The sequence below is a fragment of the Rhipicephalus microplus genome, chromosome 8, assembly GCF_043290135.1.
Source record: "Rhipicephalus microplus isolate Deutch F79 chromosome 8, USDA_Rmic, whole genome shotgun sequence".
NCBI lineage: Eukaryota > Metazoa > Arthropoda > Arachnida > Ixodida > Ixodidae > Rhipicephalus > Rhipicephalus microplus.
Window position 1 is genome coordinate 95,002,784 of NC_134707.1, and position 17,487 is coordinate 95,020,270.

General features: G+C 45.5%; 1 protein-coding gene across 5 annotated transcripts in view; it reads right to left on the bottom strand.

Annotated features, from left to right (window-relative positions):
- The window catches only part of LOC142769268 (uncharacterized), a 68,448-nt gene that overhangs the window by 44,506 nt on the left and 6,455 nt on the right, over nucleotides 1-17,487 (bottom strand). For 3 of the 5 annotated variants that reach the window (XM_075872359.1, XM_075872362.1, XM_075872358.1), the window contains exon 1: nucleotides 3,036-3,291. In XM_075872359.1, the coding sequence (XP_075728474.1) occupies nucleotides 3,036-3,172 (137 nt within the window). In that variant the 5' untranslated portion in view covers nucleotides 3,173-3,291. Of the gene's footprint in view, nucleotides 1-999; nucleotides 1,019-3,035; nucleotides 3,292-12,489; nucleotides 12,599-17,337; nucleotides 17,470-17,487 lie in introns of those variants that run through there. The other 2 variants (XM_075872360.1, XM_075872361.1) reach the window with 2 other exon arrangements.

Genomic DNA, 17,487 nt, shown 5'->3' on the forward strand with positions numbered 1-17,487 from the left:
GATAATATGGCTAAAGTGAAAGCAACTAGAAAGTACTTAGATCGAAGTAAATACCTAAACACACCTTTTTTGTTATTACATGTCTCAAAAATCACTCAAATTTGCGTAATGCAGCCAAACCCGAAAACCCTGCAAGAACATTTATTCCTAGGGGACAACCATTTACTCGGTTCTAGATGAATTTGTGGAACTGTTATGCGCCAATAATCTTAGCATAGATTAAGTCTGCGACTCATTCTTAGGGCGGAGCTGTTCCACGGAGAAGGCTGATGACTGAGGAGTGTCCATCGTGTCACGCTTCGGTTCCCAGATACATCCACAGATGGTGCTGAGGACGAAGTGGTATTTATTTGTGGCGTTGGCCGTAAAGGTTAGTTCGGCAAATACCATATGTTGGTTGAACATGCGAACACCAAAGCGAGGGCATGAAGTGCGCGATGAGGATATGCGCAGTGACGAGGAGGAGACTCGCTTTAGGCGTAAGAGAAGGCCTCATTGTACGCCACGCCTTTTCCGAAGGCCGAAGAGATTTTTCATACGCCCAAGGAAGAGGGTGCTCATCGTGAGTGGTAGCGAGAGCTGGCGTGACAGCGCGTAATTGTCTTGACAAGTTCAATTGCTTTGAAAAGGCTTTACCCTTACTTTTTTCGTTACCTCAAACTGCTGTATTAAAAAGGAATAATGACAAATGCTAACCTTCGTGGTTTCAATTGTAATCATTGCATGTCCAATTTTACGGTTACTGGGATTTAAAGTTTTTAACTATACTTAACCGAAGGTGCAGCATACGGTTGTAACCTTTATTACAGGCAGTTATAACAGGTACTGCGAGGCAGTTACGATAAGTGCGACAACTTTTGTGACTAAATATGAAAATGTTAGAGCGAGTAAAACTGCTAATACTCCAATAGCGATGTTGTTTCATTGAACTCTGGACTTGTCCAGCACCTCTCGAATATGAAAAGAAAGAAAAGAGCGTGGAAAAACAAAAAAACTTACGGCTCCTGGATGTCTGAAGCTGCAGAGAAAAAGCAGGGATGGAAATGTAAAAAAATATAGGAATTTATTTCGAGAATTTTATGGGCTATTTTTGACATTGATTATGCGTGATTGCTTGAAAGATGTGTAGTGATTACAGGTTCATACATCAAGGCCTATGCAGCACACAATACATCTTTATCTGTAACTTGGCCCTTGAGCTGGTTGTTCCTTCTTCTAAGGCTCGCACAGTAGACAGCTTCCCGAGAAAGAACTTATTTCCGACATAATTCATGGACGAATCTCGCTAGGATGTTTTCAAATAATATTCATAATAAATTATAAAAAAACGAGGCATTGACACATGTGCATGTACGACAGAGGTCGGTCGAGCTTCAGAGAAAGCGGTCGACAGCTTGCAAATGGTCGAGGAAAAAAAAACGATCCTTTTAGAGGAATTGTGTGGTTCATAAAAAGAAAACGTTGCCATTCTGAAATTAAAAGGTCCATCCTTTTAGAGGCGTGTGAGAATTTTGCGCATTTGGCTGACGCTGACCACAACTGCATGAACCTCATGGTTTTATTGGGAAATCTGTGAGAAATGATTACAGCAATAATCTTGTGTGCTGATTTTGGTCGTGCCCAATAATATCTTCGTGCAAGTTCAACAAGTCTCTACGATGGTTAATACAACAAAAAGTCGTTATTTTGACATCCAGGGGGACAATAAAATTGTTCGAATTAAGCAGAGTTGGTAATAGCGGGTGGGATTTAGAATGAACGAGCATCACCCCACTTTGCGCGGACAGAACCTAAAGAAGCCTATTCTTGATTCGTTACAGCGAACTATGTACTGCTACTCATTCTTCGCAAGCGATTTTGCAAATTGAGGTAATAGAGCGCTAACAGCGAAGAAAATAATTGACCAGTAAAGTAATAGATGTTTATTTAGATGCAAGTATTCACGCCATCAGAATTGAGTGTATTCAGTAAACTGTTTTTGGAAGAAAAAAGTACCTCGATTCGTATACGGCTTGTTAGTAAACTAGACTCCCACCCAAGTGTTGACTAGAAGGTTCTGCCTCATAGCGGCTTCCTCGGCCCACTGGATTGCCCATAGCTGATCGTCCAGGGCTGAACTGAGCAGCACGGCCTCGCAAAACATGCGGAGGGGGTCGGGAAAGCCAGCGTTCTCAATCCGTGTTTTAACTTCAGGGATGCTCATAGGATACGTTCTAAGGAAGCTCTTTCCTGACAGTATTTGCTTTGATCGGTCATACAAATATTTGGATATATCACGTGTATTATTGTTAAATTTTTTAGAATCTGGTTTAAAATGGTCGCCATTGGACAGACTGTGCCCTGTAGAGTTTGCTTCCGTTCCTTCTATCGGGACTTCATATGTGCATCGTATGCAGCTTGCCCAAGAGTTTTAGCGCTGCGGCCAAACGTTTTCCTTTTTAGAAATGCTGTTTTCGTTGTTTCGCGTCTCTGGTATATTTGGTTTGGTTTGGTTTGCAAAAGATTGTAATCACTATAAAGAACTTCTGCAAAGAGTGACTACAACGATGACCTCCCAGTTTAAGTTATCCGCAAATACGGACGCGTTGTAATTATTGGGGGTTTCGCCTCGTAGGCAAAGACAGTGTTGTGCCGGGACCTGGGTGTCAGTTCTGACTGTTGGCTCGAAATAACTGTGCTTGTATTTAAGGAGGTAGTTCTGTACCACTACGTCACTTGCATTACTGCACAGGGTCCTGGCGTGCTACGCCTTCATCGTGTGTACATAATTGCTGAACAATTATGCTTCGTTTGTGTGGTCGGAATACGCTTACTTGAAGTTATGGCACTATTTGTGAGTTCCTAATTTTTTTATTGTATTTACACCACACAGCGCTACCTAGTTTTGAGTGTAAAGCAACCCTAATAACTGACTTGAATTCCACCACAATGTATTGCTCAATTTCTCAACACTTGCAATGACCCAAATCTTTTCTCGAAATTCTCTTGTGGTATACCCTCTAATACATATCAAGCATAAAGAGGGAAGCACTTACACTGTAAGAAGAAGTCTGGCTGGGGAGTCGGTGGGGAGCCAGCCACCAATGACATCTCTTCTGAAAGTGAAGCGAAAAATTATGCAGAAGCCCGTCATTCTGCGTGGCATGCAAGACCGTTGAAAAGTATATGCCATGATAATGTTACGAGTAACTTGTTTAATGAGCTATTTACAGCGCAGAGAACCCGACAAGCAAGATGGCGTCAGACCAGCATCCAACGGACAAAACCCACTTCGTCCTCCTCTTTCATGCAGCCGTGTTTAGCGGCTGTTTTGTATCATAACCCCCGGCGGTAGAAGCACCGTCTTTGTGCTAAACTTACGCAGATGATGTCGAAGGGGGGTAATAGGGCTTCAGCCGAGCTACGTGAACGGTGTCACTCGGAGCTGACGATGACTTTGTTGGATCGGTTGGAACAATCTCGTACGTGACGTCTGTCACTTGGCGAACGATACAGAATGGTCCAGTGTAGGGTGACAACAGTTTATCCGACAGTCCCACACGCCGAGTAGGTGACCAGAGGAGCACGAGAGAACCCGGAGAAAAGTACACGTCCCTATGGTGAGAATTGTATAGCTGTTTTTGGCGCGCCTGTGAAGCCTGTAGACGGTTACGGGCGACTTGGCGCGCGTGGTCGGCGCGGGCAATGGCTTCACCAGCATATTCATTGGCCGCAGGTAGTAACGTGTCTAAAGGTAGAGTTGGGTCCTGGCCATATAGTAGATAGAAGGGCGAATATCCGGCAGTGTTGTGACGAGATGAGTTGTAGGCGAACGTCACATACGGCAAATGAATGTCCCAATCATGGTGGTCTGGCGCTACGTATTTGGCAAGCATATCGGTTAGGGTCCTCTTAAGGCGCTCCGTGAGGCCATTTGACTGGGGACGGTACGAAGTAGCAAATTTGTGCTTGGTATGGTAAGACCTCAGGATTTCATGAACGACAGCTGATAAGAACGTGCGGCCACGGTCGGTGAGAAGTTTACGGGGAGCACCGTGCACTAATATTATGTCGTACAGCAGAAAGTCCGCAACGTCGGTAGCGCAGCTGGTCGGAAGTGCTCGTGTGATTGCGTACCGCGTCGCGTAGTCCGTGGCAATAGCAATCTATTTATTTCCGGCTGTGGAGAGTGGAAAAGGGGACAACAGGTCGAGACCAACTCGAAAGAAAGGCTCGTTGGTAACGTCGACCGGCTGAAGGTAGCCGGCTGGGAGGGCAGATGGCGTTTTGCGACGCTGACAGGGCTCACAAGCGGCGACATAGCGTCGAACAGAGCGGGCAAGTCCAGGCCAAAAAAACCGACGTCGTACCCGATCGTAGGTGCGAGAAACGCCCAAATGGCCGGTCATGGGAGCGTCATGAAGTTGATGCAGGACAGTGCAACGCAGGTGCGCTGGGATGACAGCAAGTAAGTCTGATCCGAAGGAATCAAGGTTGCGGCGATATAGGATCCCATCTTTCACCAAAAACATTCGTAGGGACGGGTCGCGAGGCGTTGACTCCAGTTTGTCAATGATGGCTCGTAAAGAAGCATCCCGACGTTGCTCTTTGCCAATGTTTAACAGCTGCGACACGGATAATACGTTCGTGATAACGTCAGTATCGGTTGCTTCGTCAACAGGGTAGCGGGATAAACAATCCGCATCCTGATGTAATCGTCCTGTTTTGTACATTACAGAGAACGTGTACTCTTGAAGGCGTAGATCCCAACGAGCAAGACGTCCCGTGGGGTCCTTCAGGGAGGCTAGCCAGCAGAGCGCGTGATCATCCGTGACAACACGGAATGAGCGCCCGTACAGCTATGGGCGAAACTTGGCGACTGCCCATACAAAGGCGAGGCACTCGCGCTCCGTGATGGAATAGTTGCGCTCGGCTGGAGATAGCAGTCGACTTGCGTAGGCTATAACACGGTCGTGTCCGCGTTGTTGCTGCAATAGCACAGCTCCTATGCCGTGTCCACTGGCGTCCGTGTGAACCTCGGTTGGGGTAATAGATCAAAGTGAGCCAAGATTGGTGGCGTTGTAATCAATGTCGTAAGTTGCGAAAACGATGACGCTTGGTCATGGCTCCAGGTAAACGAGGCGTCTTTCTTCAAGAGGTCTGTGGGTGGGCGTGCAATGGTCGCAAAGTCCTTAACAAAGCGTCTGAAATATGAGCACAACCCCACAATCTGCGTACATCCTTTGTGGTCTTCGGAACGGGAAAGTTCGTGACTGCGCGAATTTTCTCTTGGTCTGGACGCACGCCTTGAGCATCGACAAGGTGACCGAGCACGGATATTTGACGACGAGCGAAGCGGCACTTGGAGGCGTTAAGCTGGAGTCCGGCTCTATGAAAAACGTCCAGAATAGCTGTCAAACGATCAAGATGCGAGTCGAATGTGGGCGAAAAGACAATAACATCGTCAAGGTAACACAAGCAGGTGGACCGTTTCAGCCTTGGAGCAATGAGTCCATCATTCTTTCAAATGTGGCTGGTGCATTGCAAAGTCCAAAGGTCATCACCTTAAACTGATAAAGACCATCAGGAGTGATGAATGCGGTCTTCTCGCGGTCTATGTCGTCGACGGCTATCTGCCAGTACCCTGATCGAAGGTCAATACTTAAAAAATAGGTGGCACCGTACAGGCAGTCGAGGGCGTCGTCGATGCGAGGTAAAGGATAAACGTCTTTTTTAGTAATTTTGTTAAGGTGACGGTAATCGACATAAAAGCGCCATGTTCCATCTTTCTTTTTAACAAGGACGACTGGAGAAGCCCAGAGGCTGCATGAAGGCTCAATAATGTTTTTCGCAAGCATTTTGCCGACTTCATGTTGTAATATTGCACGCTCCGACGCCGACACACGGTAGGGGCGTCGATGAATGGGGGTTGCATGGCCAGTATTTATGCGATGGGTGACAATGGTCGTTTGGCCCAAAGAGTTGCTGGCAAAGTCTAAAATGCTACGATAGCCCTCAAGAACGTGGCAAAGCGTTGCAGCTTGCTCAGACGTGAGGTCCGATGACACCATTCGCTCGATGTCGGCGCCCCAAGAACGTGATGGAGTGCAACCACTGAGTGAGCTGCAGCAATCGTCAACTCTGAAGGGCTCGACATGGCCATCTTGGAGAGCAGTAATTTTGGCCAGGGAGATACCCTGTGGCAGAACTTGGGTGGTGAGTGAAAAGATGACCAGTGGAAGGAAGGTGCGGTTTCTCTTAATCGTCAGAATCATATGCGGCACAGCAACCCCATGCGTAAGCATCACTGCAGGAATCGGGGCAACCATGTAATCACCATAAGGTACTGGCGGCGTGGCGGATAAGTCGACATGTGTGACAGAGTTAGGAGGGAGGCGCGTGAAATCAATGCAGCAGAGGCTGGTTTGCGGTGGGCTGGTCGGGTCGGAAAAGAGGGGTAAATCGAGATGGAGAGAGCCAGCTGAACAGTCTATGAGGGCAGAGTGCGTGGCTTGAAAATCCATACCGAGCATGAGTTCATGAGGGCAATGTTCGATAACGGCGAAAAGAACGACAGTGCTTCTCTCCCCAATAGACACTCGCGCAGAGCACATGCCAAGATATGCGGCAGTTCCTCCATCGGCGACTCGTACAGCTCGGTTGAGGGCGGGCGTGACAACTTTTCTAAGTCGGCGGCGAAGGTTAGCACTCATAATGGACACATGCGCACCAGTATCTATCAATGCACTGACACAAACATTGTCGACAGTAACGTCCAAAAGGTTCCGGTTCGTTGTTAATGCTAATCGAGGATTTCTTACGAAGGTCGTCAACGCAGCTCCACCTCCAGAAGCTTCACGGCCTAGTTTTCCAGTCGGAGATGCTGCGAATAGGTCGGGGAGGCCGCACGGCGTTGTGGGGGCGACTGGGACTGACGACGAGCAGGGGACGGTGAACGGTCGTAGCGAGGTCTGCTCAGAGGTGCTGTAGGAGCGGAAAATGTGGTCGGCGTTGATGGAGAAAGTGGTGGGGACACCTGGCGAGCAGAAGTGGTGTGATATTGAGGTGCATAATGGGACGGTGGAGCCCAGCGGCTGCGGCAGTGGCGAGCGGTATGACCAACGCGTCGACAGTTAAAACATATGGGCCTGTCATCAAGAGTACGCCATTCGGACGGATTGCGTTGTATGCGAGGTGCAGAAGGGGTACGATAAGAAGGCTCAGCAGAGTATACGGTAGGAACAGGATGTAGGCCGACATTCGATAGCTCTTGACGAACGACCGCTTGTATTAAAGAGATCGTGATCGGGGAAGGCGCAGGCGTCGGTAATGGCGTGGCTACCGGTTGTGCTACCTCGACCTCTCGACGAATGATGCGTGTAAGGTTGTCACATCGAGTGACCTGGTGGAAGGCGTCGTCACACGAAGAAGTGGCCGCTGTGTTCGGAAGGCGCACAATGCTTTGGGCTACGCGGCGGGCTTTAGCTTGTTCGAGACGTCGGCATTCTTTAAGGATTGTGTCGATGCTCGAGACGTTGTTAAAAAACAGCAGGTTGAAAGCATCGTCAGCAATGGTTTTCAAGACTTGGTTAACCTTTTCGTCTTCCGACATGAACTGGTCGGCCTTGGAACAAAGGGCCAAGACGCCAAGAATGTAAGAGACATACGATTCAGTAGAAGACTGGGCCCGTGTGGCAAGAGTCTTCTTCGCAGCGAGCTGACGACCAGATGAATCGCCAAACAGGTCACGTATCTTTTCTTTGAAGAGATCCCAGCTCGTTATGTCGGCTTCGTGGCTTTCAAACTATGTTCGGGGAGTGCCGACCAGGTAGAAAAGCACGATGGCGAGCATGAGCGTGGGATCCCATCGGTGAGTAGCACTGACGCGCTCGTACCGCTTCAGCCAAGTGTCGAGATCGATCGTACCATCACCGGAGAAAGTGCCGGGATCCCGTAGGTGCGGTAGTGTGACGTAGGTGGTGGCTTGGACTGATGAGGGCGGCGTAGAGGAAGTACCAGCAGTCGAAGCAGTCGAAAGGTCGCCGATGGTGCGACCACTGCGCGTCTCCATCGAGGTACGCGGGTCGTCCACCTCCACCAATAATGTTACGAGTAACTTGTTTAATGAGCTATTTACAGCGCAGAGAACCCGACAAGCAAGATGGCGTCAGACCAGCATCCAACGGACAAAACCCACTTCGTCGTCCTCTTTCATGCAGCCGTATTTAGCGGCTCTTTTGTATCAATATTTATTGTTTCGCGTGAAGCGTTGCGAGGTAAACCAACCCATTCGTGCGTCTTGAGCACTTCCTGGTATATCGTGGAAAGGACCGTAGCGAGTACCTTTTTTTTCGCAGGAGAGAGGGTATCACTGGGTTCAAGGGGAACTCTGGTGCATTTTCGACCGTATTGGGGCAATGCCGTTTTGAAATAATATTACCAGTCCTGTTAGCGCCAGAAGCCTAAAAGCGGCTAAGGCAGGCTTGTTCATAGGCAAAAGTACGATGTATGCGTCGAGGAACAAGGAAGGCAGTTCTATAAGCAATAGGAATAGGATAGTTGAAGTGGCGGAGGAGTTTCATTGAGAGCTGTACAGAAGCCGGAACAACCAGGATGATATCGTAAGAAGCAATAACAGCCCAGCGTAATTTGACATCCTACCTGTAGTGTTAGGGGAAATGAGGAAAGCTCTAGAAGAAATGCAAAGATGCAAAGGCGCTGGTGAGGATAATATAACAACGCCCCTGCACAAAGATGGCGGAAAATTTGTGTTAGAAATACTAGTCACCTTATACACAAAGTGTAGCTGGACGGGAACGGTACCAGAATCTTGGAAGAACGCCAACATATTTTTAATGTCTAAGAAAAGAGACAGCAAGAATTTGAAAAATTACAGGCCGATCAGCTTACTGACCGTTCTCTATAAACTGTTTACGAAAATAATACCTCATAGAATTAGGACCACATTAAAGCTCAATACACCAAATGACCAAGCAGATTTTCATACAGGCTACTCCACAATAGGCCATATTCAAACAACCATTCAGGTAACAGAGAAATGCGTGTAATACAAGTAACCGCTATACATAGCTTTTATACATTACGAGAAAGCATTCAACTTAGTCGAGACACCAGCATTAATGCAGGCACTACAAGATCGCAGCCTCGGTGAACCCTACAATAAAATGGTGGGAAAAAAATCTACAGTAGATCCACAGCCATCATAGTTCTTGAAGAAAGCGACATAATCTCAATGAAGAAGGGTGTTAGGCAAGCAGACACAGTCTCTCCAAGAATATTCGCCGCGTGTTGGCAGGAGGTTTTCAGGACCCTAGATTGAGAAGAGTTAGGAATAAGATTTAATGGAGAGTATCTTAGTAACAGGCGATTCGCTGATGACATTGGCTTGATGAGTAAGTCAGAGGATGAATTACAGCTCATCATTTCTGAGCTCGACACGGAAAGCAGAAGAGTAGGTGTCGAAAGTGATATGCATAAAACTAAAGTAATGTTCCGGTAGAAACGAGCACTTTGCGATAGGTGGAGAGATGCTGGAAGTTGTAGAGAAATATGTCAGCTTAGAACAGGTAGTTACCACGGAGTCGAAGCATCAGAGCGAAATAACTAGAAGAATAAGGATTGGGTTGATAAGATTCAGCAAGCGTTCTCAAATCATAAATGGTAATCCGCTACTAACCCTCAAGACGACGGTATACAAGGGTTGCATGTTGTGTGTACTTACCTACGAAGCAGAAACCTGAAGCCTTACAAAGATGCCCGAACTTAAATTGAAATTGATGCAGTGAGCAATGGAAAAGAAAAGGATAGGTGTAACCTTAAGGGACAAAAAGAGAGCAGAGTGGGTCAGGGAACAAACCGGAGTGTGGGATATTACAGTTAGAATCAAGAAGAAGAAACAGAGATGGGCTTGGCACTTAGCACGCAGGCAGGATAACAGCTGGTCATCAAGGTAACTGACCGGGTTTTCAGATAAGGCATATGCACGACGAGGAGACAGAACGTTAGGTGGACCGATGAGAGAAAAAGTTAGCCAGTATTACGGGGCAGCAGAAAGCACAAGACCAGGATGAATGGTGCACCAAAGGAGAGACCTTTGCCCAGCAGTTGGCGTAGTCAGGCTGATGACGAATACCGATCCTGTAGCAGCAAGGGTGGTTTATTTCACCTAGAAACTTGTCAGTGATTTTAAATGAGGAAAAAACAATGAGTATAGACGGAAACCGTTAGAGGTAGCTGCTCCGGCCTGCTTTACGGTGACGTCACGACATGCCACCACCGCTGGCCGAGGTGTGCACATGGCACTCGTGTTTTTTCAATCGTGCGAAAAGCAACCTGGCGATGTCTTTCGGCGCAGAATCACGCTGTGCGAGCTCCTCTTAACTTACCTGTGACACGTTTAGCGATGCCTTTAGGTAATATCTTAGCGCGGAAGCATCACCAATTTATTTTGATTCGCCCCTGCTTGAAGCATGTGACGTGCCGCGAATTGATCTCCTAGTTGCTCGATATTGCCCATACGATATGCAGCTGAGAAAACAGACCTGTTCTCGCGTCTTCGTCACCTCATAAAAGAAAGTGCGTGCTGCATGAACTAGCTGGGCAAGTCGAAGTTTCGAAAAAGAGTGGCCACTTACGTCACATGCACAAAGTGGCCCACGTTTGCATGTGCGAGTACAGAATAAGCTACTAATTTCAAAAATTTCATTCTCTAGAAAACTAAATCACTTGCGGTTCTGCAATGTGGGACGTACAAGCATGGATACAACAAGAAGTATTTTCCCGAATTTGTATAGAAATTCATAAATATCGAAAAATCGCCGAAATTTGCCTAGGTGTGAACTATTGAGAAAAAACCTATTTTTATGAAAAAGAAGAACCTATATGAGAAAGAAGCAACTTGACATGAGAGGAAACGGAGAGATGCTAGGCCTCTTCACCCACCACTGACTATGGAATTGATTGTGGGTCTACGAAAATCGCTTAGCGGGGTGATTCACAAAGGCTATCAATGGTATGCGAATTTGCGTCAGCACTCACGATATGGCAAAGAAGTCAGTCTTAGCTGAATGAACCACACATCCTACATATCATTATCATAAGCGGTTTGTGCCACATTCCTCACGCTTATTCACTCGTTGAGTATAGCTTCCCGTTTCAGAGTAGTTGATATGTAATGTTCGTTTTTATAAAGCTGATAGCAAATCCCATGAACACATTTTAAGTTTTCCAATATGATGCCATTTCAGGGAATTTTTCGTAAGCGCTTTGAAAAACTGGCGTAGGCCGAGTTGCTCTGTGGTACTTGACTTTCTCACAAAATGCATGGGTTTGATTCTTCTTCAACTGTGGTCTTCCCCTCACTCCAATTTTTCTCTGCCTGACAACGCTGTCGATGCCTGCCCCGCATTCTTTGAGACGCAAGTTTCATCGCGCCTTTGCGCAAATCTTTTTGAGAGTCGGTGTTACCATTTATAGTTTCATACATACACTCTGCGGATCGCCTGCGGCTCATACGCGCTTTTTTGGGTTGTGGTATAGGAATGTGTGCCCCAAGCGACTGAAAGAAAGAGTTTTACAACTCACACGACGAGCTCCTAACGCTGTTTATGTCATAACCTGTTCATCGAGTTCGTTACACACTAATGCCCTCCCACGCAAATGATAGCGTCTAAAGTAAAGGAGGCGACCACAGACGTGCCCAGATGTACGCGGCTAAATATACAAATGCTTAGATACGAACAAAACAATCAATTTGGTTCGCCAATAAACGCACGTCATTCAGTGTACAGGTGTAACAAAACGGGAATACGAAATTTATTCGGAAAACTTACAGTTCGGAGTTTCACTAGATCAGCCGAATTCGGCTACGATACTTTCTTACGTAGTTGAGTATAATCAGCGTAAATTTAGCGCTAAGGTCTGATAAAATTAGCCACCACTGCGTTAGCCACCACTGGCCCCGTGAGAAAATATTTGTGTTCTTACGGAAAAGATAGGCACAGATAGGTCAATATATGCAGTATTTACTACCGAACCTACACCGGACACTTCCCAGCAGTGCGCTGCAATACCAGCTCACGCCAGATTTTTCCGAGCGCTTTCATTGTTTTTATCATTTCAAGAGTGCTAATACTGCTTCTATCACATAGTGGTATCGCCTGAAAGCGTTTTAGTGCTCGCCATGCACCCTATAGCGTTACATGTGCCTCCTAACAAGGAATGCAGCTGTGGCCGAGTTGTCGTCGGGCATTGGCACTACTTACCCGGAGTTTGCACTGTTATAGAAAGGTATTACAAGTGTTGCTGCTTGAATATTTTCTTCAGAAACTCAGGTGTTCGCGGACAACGTTTGTCATGTGTCATCATCACAACTCTTTTACGATCTCAAGCGTGGCAGCGCTCAAGCCACTGGTGTATGCTCGGCTTCAGGGATAATTTTGAGAAGCTCACACGTTGCCCTCCCAATTAATTAAACAAATTCTAGCTTACCCATCTTGAGGTTTCCCAGCGGCACTCTTTGCAATCAGTGGGCGGCTCAGTGCATTCGCCGTTGCTCCGGCTGTTCACACCAGGACGCGTACGTGGTAGAACTCCTCTGCTGTTCGACAAAAATGAGAGCTTGAATCAAGCGGCCAAGTTTGTTTTCAAAATTTTTCATTCACATGGTTTCTCCAAGTGCAATATAGAACAAACAATGTCAGCGCGCTCAGTCAAAGCTAGCACAAATATTGATAGTCAACCGCATTCACCTGAAGCCTACGCCCACAGGTGAATATACCTCCCAAGACGCAGCCGCGTCTTGTCAACGTTTCTGTCCATTAACCTCCGACCAATATCCTAGCTACTAGCCCTTCCCAAAAGCTCGCTCACCGCTTATAAAAAAATCTACCAAGCCAGTTACGTAATTCACCTGTAAATGGCTGCGAAGAGCCAGCTTCTTCTTGTTGTTGTTGTTCACCTATTGTTAGTGGCGCATACCCACTATGGGGGATTGGCCAAGAATTAAATGATTTTAAAAATTATTGTTCAGATTTAGAATAATGGAGATATAATAAAAGGATTACCAAACACCTAGGAAAGTGCGGTGCTCATAAGAGCCGAGACCACGCGAAAGAACAGGAAATGTTGATGATACCTGAACAATGGTTGATGCCCACTCAAAGGGGTTAGTCAGGAATCAGTTATGTGAATTCCTGGCCTTTTAAGTAAAAAAATGTCCCTTACAAATAGGGAAGAACTTAAATGAACTGAACGCTGGGCGAGTTGGCAATCCACAACTACAAAAACTGCGCACAGAAAAAGGACAAGAAAGATTGTTCGCTTGGATGTGCGCCTTCTGCGTTCTTGTGTTTTTTTTTTCGCGCAGTTCTTGCAGCTAAAAAAACATACATAAAAACAGAAAGATTGCAATAATCACTTTTTAGAATTTCCACCGGTCAGTAAAAGTGTAAATCTTGAATATAAATTACAGTGATGTCGAACAAATTTAATGCTTATGTTTTGAATTGGCCGTTGCAGAGGCAGCTCAAGTTTCCTCCAATTTTTCGTTACGTAACTGATTTGTTTATTAGAGTTATTGTGTTTCAAGATGAACAATTTGGTCAATGCATCAAGGAAGATAACCACAAGTTGATAAGGACAAAGCGAGCACGTACATAAGCGTGATGATGATACCTCCTCTTCGCACAATTCAGTCAGAAAAAAGTTTGATGAGCTCTGTTTAAAAAACTGCAAACTCATAAGTGTTCAGCGTAATAAGCTTCGCGCACAGTAGCAAAAGAACAGAATGATGGATGCCTGGCTACTGAACTTCGCTGATTGCCTTACCCTGACACCAACCTTAAACCGCATATTTGAACGAGAGAAAAAAGGCAATCGAAGGCGTTTCGCACCTACGGTGCTTTGTACTAATTTACGTACACAAACAGTCAACGGACAAACCGCCCGTCATTATTCGGTATCTGGTGCCGACTGCCATCGTGGAATATTAGCTGGTGGAATCGCTGAAGAAATTATTCCGAAAGGTAACAGAGCTTTTCATCCAAACCCGCAGATTGAAATTCCGTATATCATGCCGTACACTTTATTTTTATTGTCATTATTTAATAATTTCAGTAAAAGTATTGTGAGATGCGTGAAGAGATAATTTAGCAAGAGCGCAGGACGCTTGTAGTACAAAAAATAATTAGGCGGCTGTGGAAGCACACACACGTAGAAGGTTAGTTAGATAAATAGATAGATAGATAGATAGATAGATAGATAGATAGATACATAGATAGATAGATAGATAGATAGATAGATAGATAGATAGATAGATAGATAGATAGATAGATAGATAGATAGATAGATAGATAGATAGATAGATAGATAGATAGATAGATAGATAGATAGATAGATAGATAAGAGATAGAATTTTGGGGAGCTAGTTCACAGTCTCTGCGCGTTTGTGCCTTGGAATCCGGATCGGTCTCAGAACTCAACAAAGGGTTCATTAAAACTTCAGTCCGCTAGCTAAAGTTTATGAGCTACTGGGAGAGAAAAAAAAAGGAGATGAAACATAAAAAAGAAAACAGCAGAGAATGAAGCAGGGTGGAAAAACTAGAGAAAGAAAAAAGAAAGCATGGGAGAATGAGACAAAGAGGCAGAAAAGAGAGAAAATGTCAAAGAAGGTACGGAGCTTATGTCGAACAGGTTTGGTTGCCAGAGCAGGTCGAAAGCTGCAATCAGCTTGTTTGTACCGATGCGGACAAAGACGAGCAAGGCAAGGCTACCATTGCCACTCTTTAAGCTGCTAGATAGAAAGTAAAAAAAACAGTGTTCCTTATTGTATAGTGTTCCCTGCAATTAGGTAAAGAGCACCTTGGCGCTGCTGTCATTCAGCGGCCATGGGAATGGTGGGTGGTATATGGATTTGCCTAGTATTCGCTGTTTGCGGCCTACAAACAAATCTGTGTCCTCGTTTATGGCTGCATTTTGGCTTTGCTCTGAATGAATGAACGGTCGGTTATAAACGTCATAAACCAACTCAATAAGGTGAGCCTGAAAGTTTAATATAGTGAAGAGAAAGTACTGAATATTTGCTCCCTCTTGTTTCATGACGAAGTTGAAGCCAGGCGAAGCAAAGATGAACCGAAAGTACTAATGTTAGACAAATCAGTGTACTGCCCATCATTTCCACGCTTGCTGATGCGCTGTGCATTGCAGCTCTCATGGACACTAGCGCCAGAGTTCTCATTAGTGTACTTATAAAAAAACCCCGTGCCTCAATAACGTAATACGGCTGGAAAGAGAAAAATATCTGCTTCATTTTCATCCAAATGAAAATAATCAGCATACCTGTCCCATGCGAGAAGGTTCAGTACCTACTCTGAGTTTCTCACAGCCCCCGCGAGTTTCCTTCACCTCCGCTTTTCCAGCCTCCGTGATGTGTCAACACTATGACATTGATGACGTCGCAAACTTAGGTGGTTGCTGATCCCAGGTGGCGTAGTGTCTACGTGATGACAAGTTTTTCTGTGGCTCGTGTTCACGCTGCGAATGTCTACGGTGATGTCGCGTAAGTGATGAGGCAATCAGGGGTCTCGTTCTGAAGAAACAGGATAGGTATTCGTACGAAAAGCTTCGTCCATTTCCTACATATGGTAAGGGCTACCGATCTTGCTTGCTTGTTTGTGTGTTTGTTTAAAGATACACATTCAACCAACGGGAAGCTCGGAGTGTTTATTTGACAAGGCGGCTCAATCTTGGCACCTTTCATCCGAGGCGCCCCTCAGCGAGTAACAAAACTGTCTGATGACGTCAAACGGGCGGTCACCGCATTGATTACCGATGCCAACATTGTGCACGTTGTAAAGGAGCCACGCGGTACGGGCACGCAACTCTCCGAAGGTCCTTGTCGCGTAGGCAAACTGTGAGGGACGAAATATGTTAACGTAAGTCGGTCATCAAGGTATTAGAGTGTGTAGAGCATAGCAGAGGGTGACGGTGAAAGAAACCCTGACATATACAATGCACGATTTTCATCAATATTTTTTGAATTTATTATGAACCAACATTATCGCACTGATCCAGTGGAATCATAGCGTGCATAAATGAGCAGTGATTGCAGCACATGCAGATATGAACGCGTCTCATAGGACTTCAAGTACGCCAGTTGAGCAAGAATTGTAGCCAGGCTATTCAATTGACGCAAAAGGGATCAATATTAGTGCAAGACAACTAACAAAGACTTTATAAATAACCAATTTTTCAGCTTCCTCCAAACTATTTCTGAAGTCTTCCTTGCCTATTCAGCACCAGTGTACCCCTTTGCGCTAATTGCTGCCATAAACCATTCAGCTGCATCTACTAATAGCGACACATGAGACCCTCGTGCACTCCTTTCCCGTACTAAACAATTTTTAAAGCATCTATGATTTTTCAAACTTGCCGTATGGGTCACACAAGGGCGATATATTTTTAAACGTGAGCATGCATGCATAATTTTGCTCACTAAATCCCAAATAATGAGCAAGAACAGTGGTAAGTTCACAGTTATCTCAGTATGCGGTTATTGCTATCACTCCCATGAACAAAATGCGTTGCTTTAATTTAAACTACAATGCCACGAACAACGTAACGAATGCTGGTTAAATATTGTTTGTGATGTTCAGTGTAATATTTTCTGCAACAAGTATCGTAGCAGATAAGTCATGGGAGATTACAGCAGCAAATCTCGAATGACATGCAGCCATATGGCACGAAGGCAATTTGAAGGGCTCGTATTTTGTTGATGCTGCTTATACAGGATAACCACTGGTCAGTAAGAGTACGTCTGTGTTGTCCTCTTCTAATGTCCTTGTTCTGTACTGCGCCCCACTTTTTGCATTTAGAATGAATCGTCACCAGCTACCACTAATAGCCGTTTTCTGCTGCAGTAAATGTAATTGACTGGATTCCAAGAGAAGGCAAACTGTTATGAGAGAGAGACTGAAAATTAGGTGGGCGGATAAGGTTATGTTTGGGGTTATACGTGGTAGGAGAAGGCACAGAACTAGGTCAATAGGGATGATTGGCGAAACGTAGGAGAGGCTCAGTGCAGTAGACTTAGTAAGGCTGAATATGATGAGGATGATGATAACATATTTATCAACAAGAACAAAAAACAAGCCTTTAGAATTCTCTTGCATTTACAATTAAAAGTGAGGATTATTACATAGGACATGATACTCACAACACCAGAGACGCATGGGAGAGAAACCTTCTGCTGTATCTTTTTTTTTTAATATACGCTGCCCAACTGGGTTGGCATAAAAATTGCCTACAAAATGGCTGGAGAGAATGAGTTCTGCTACTGACCTTTAGAGCCAAGGTATCGTTCAGCTCGCCCATCGTAAGAACTTTCGACGAATTTGATATAATCCCGTACGTGAACATCGGACTGCCGAGATATTCTATGATGCTCCCAGTGGCATTCCTTGGCTCACAAATCTGAAAGAAAGTGAGATG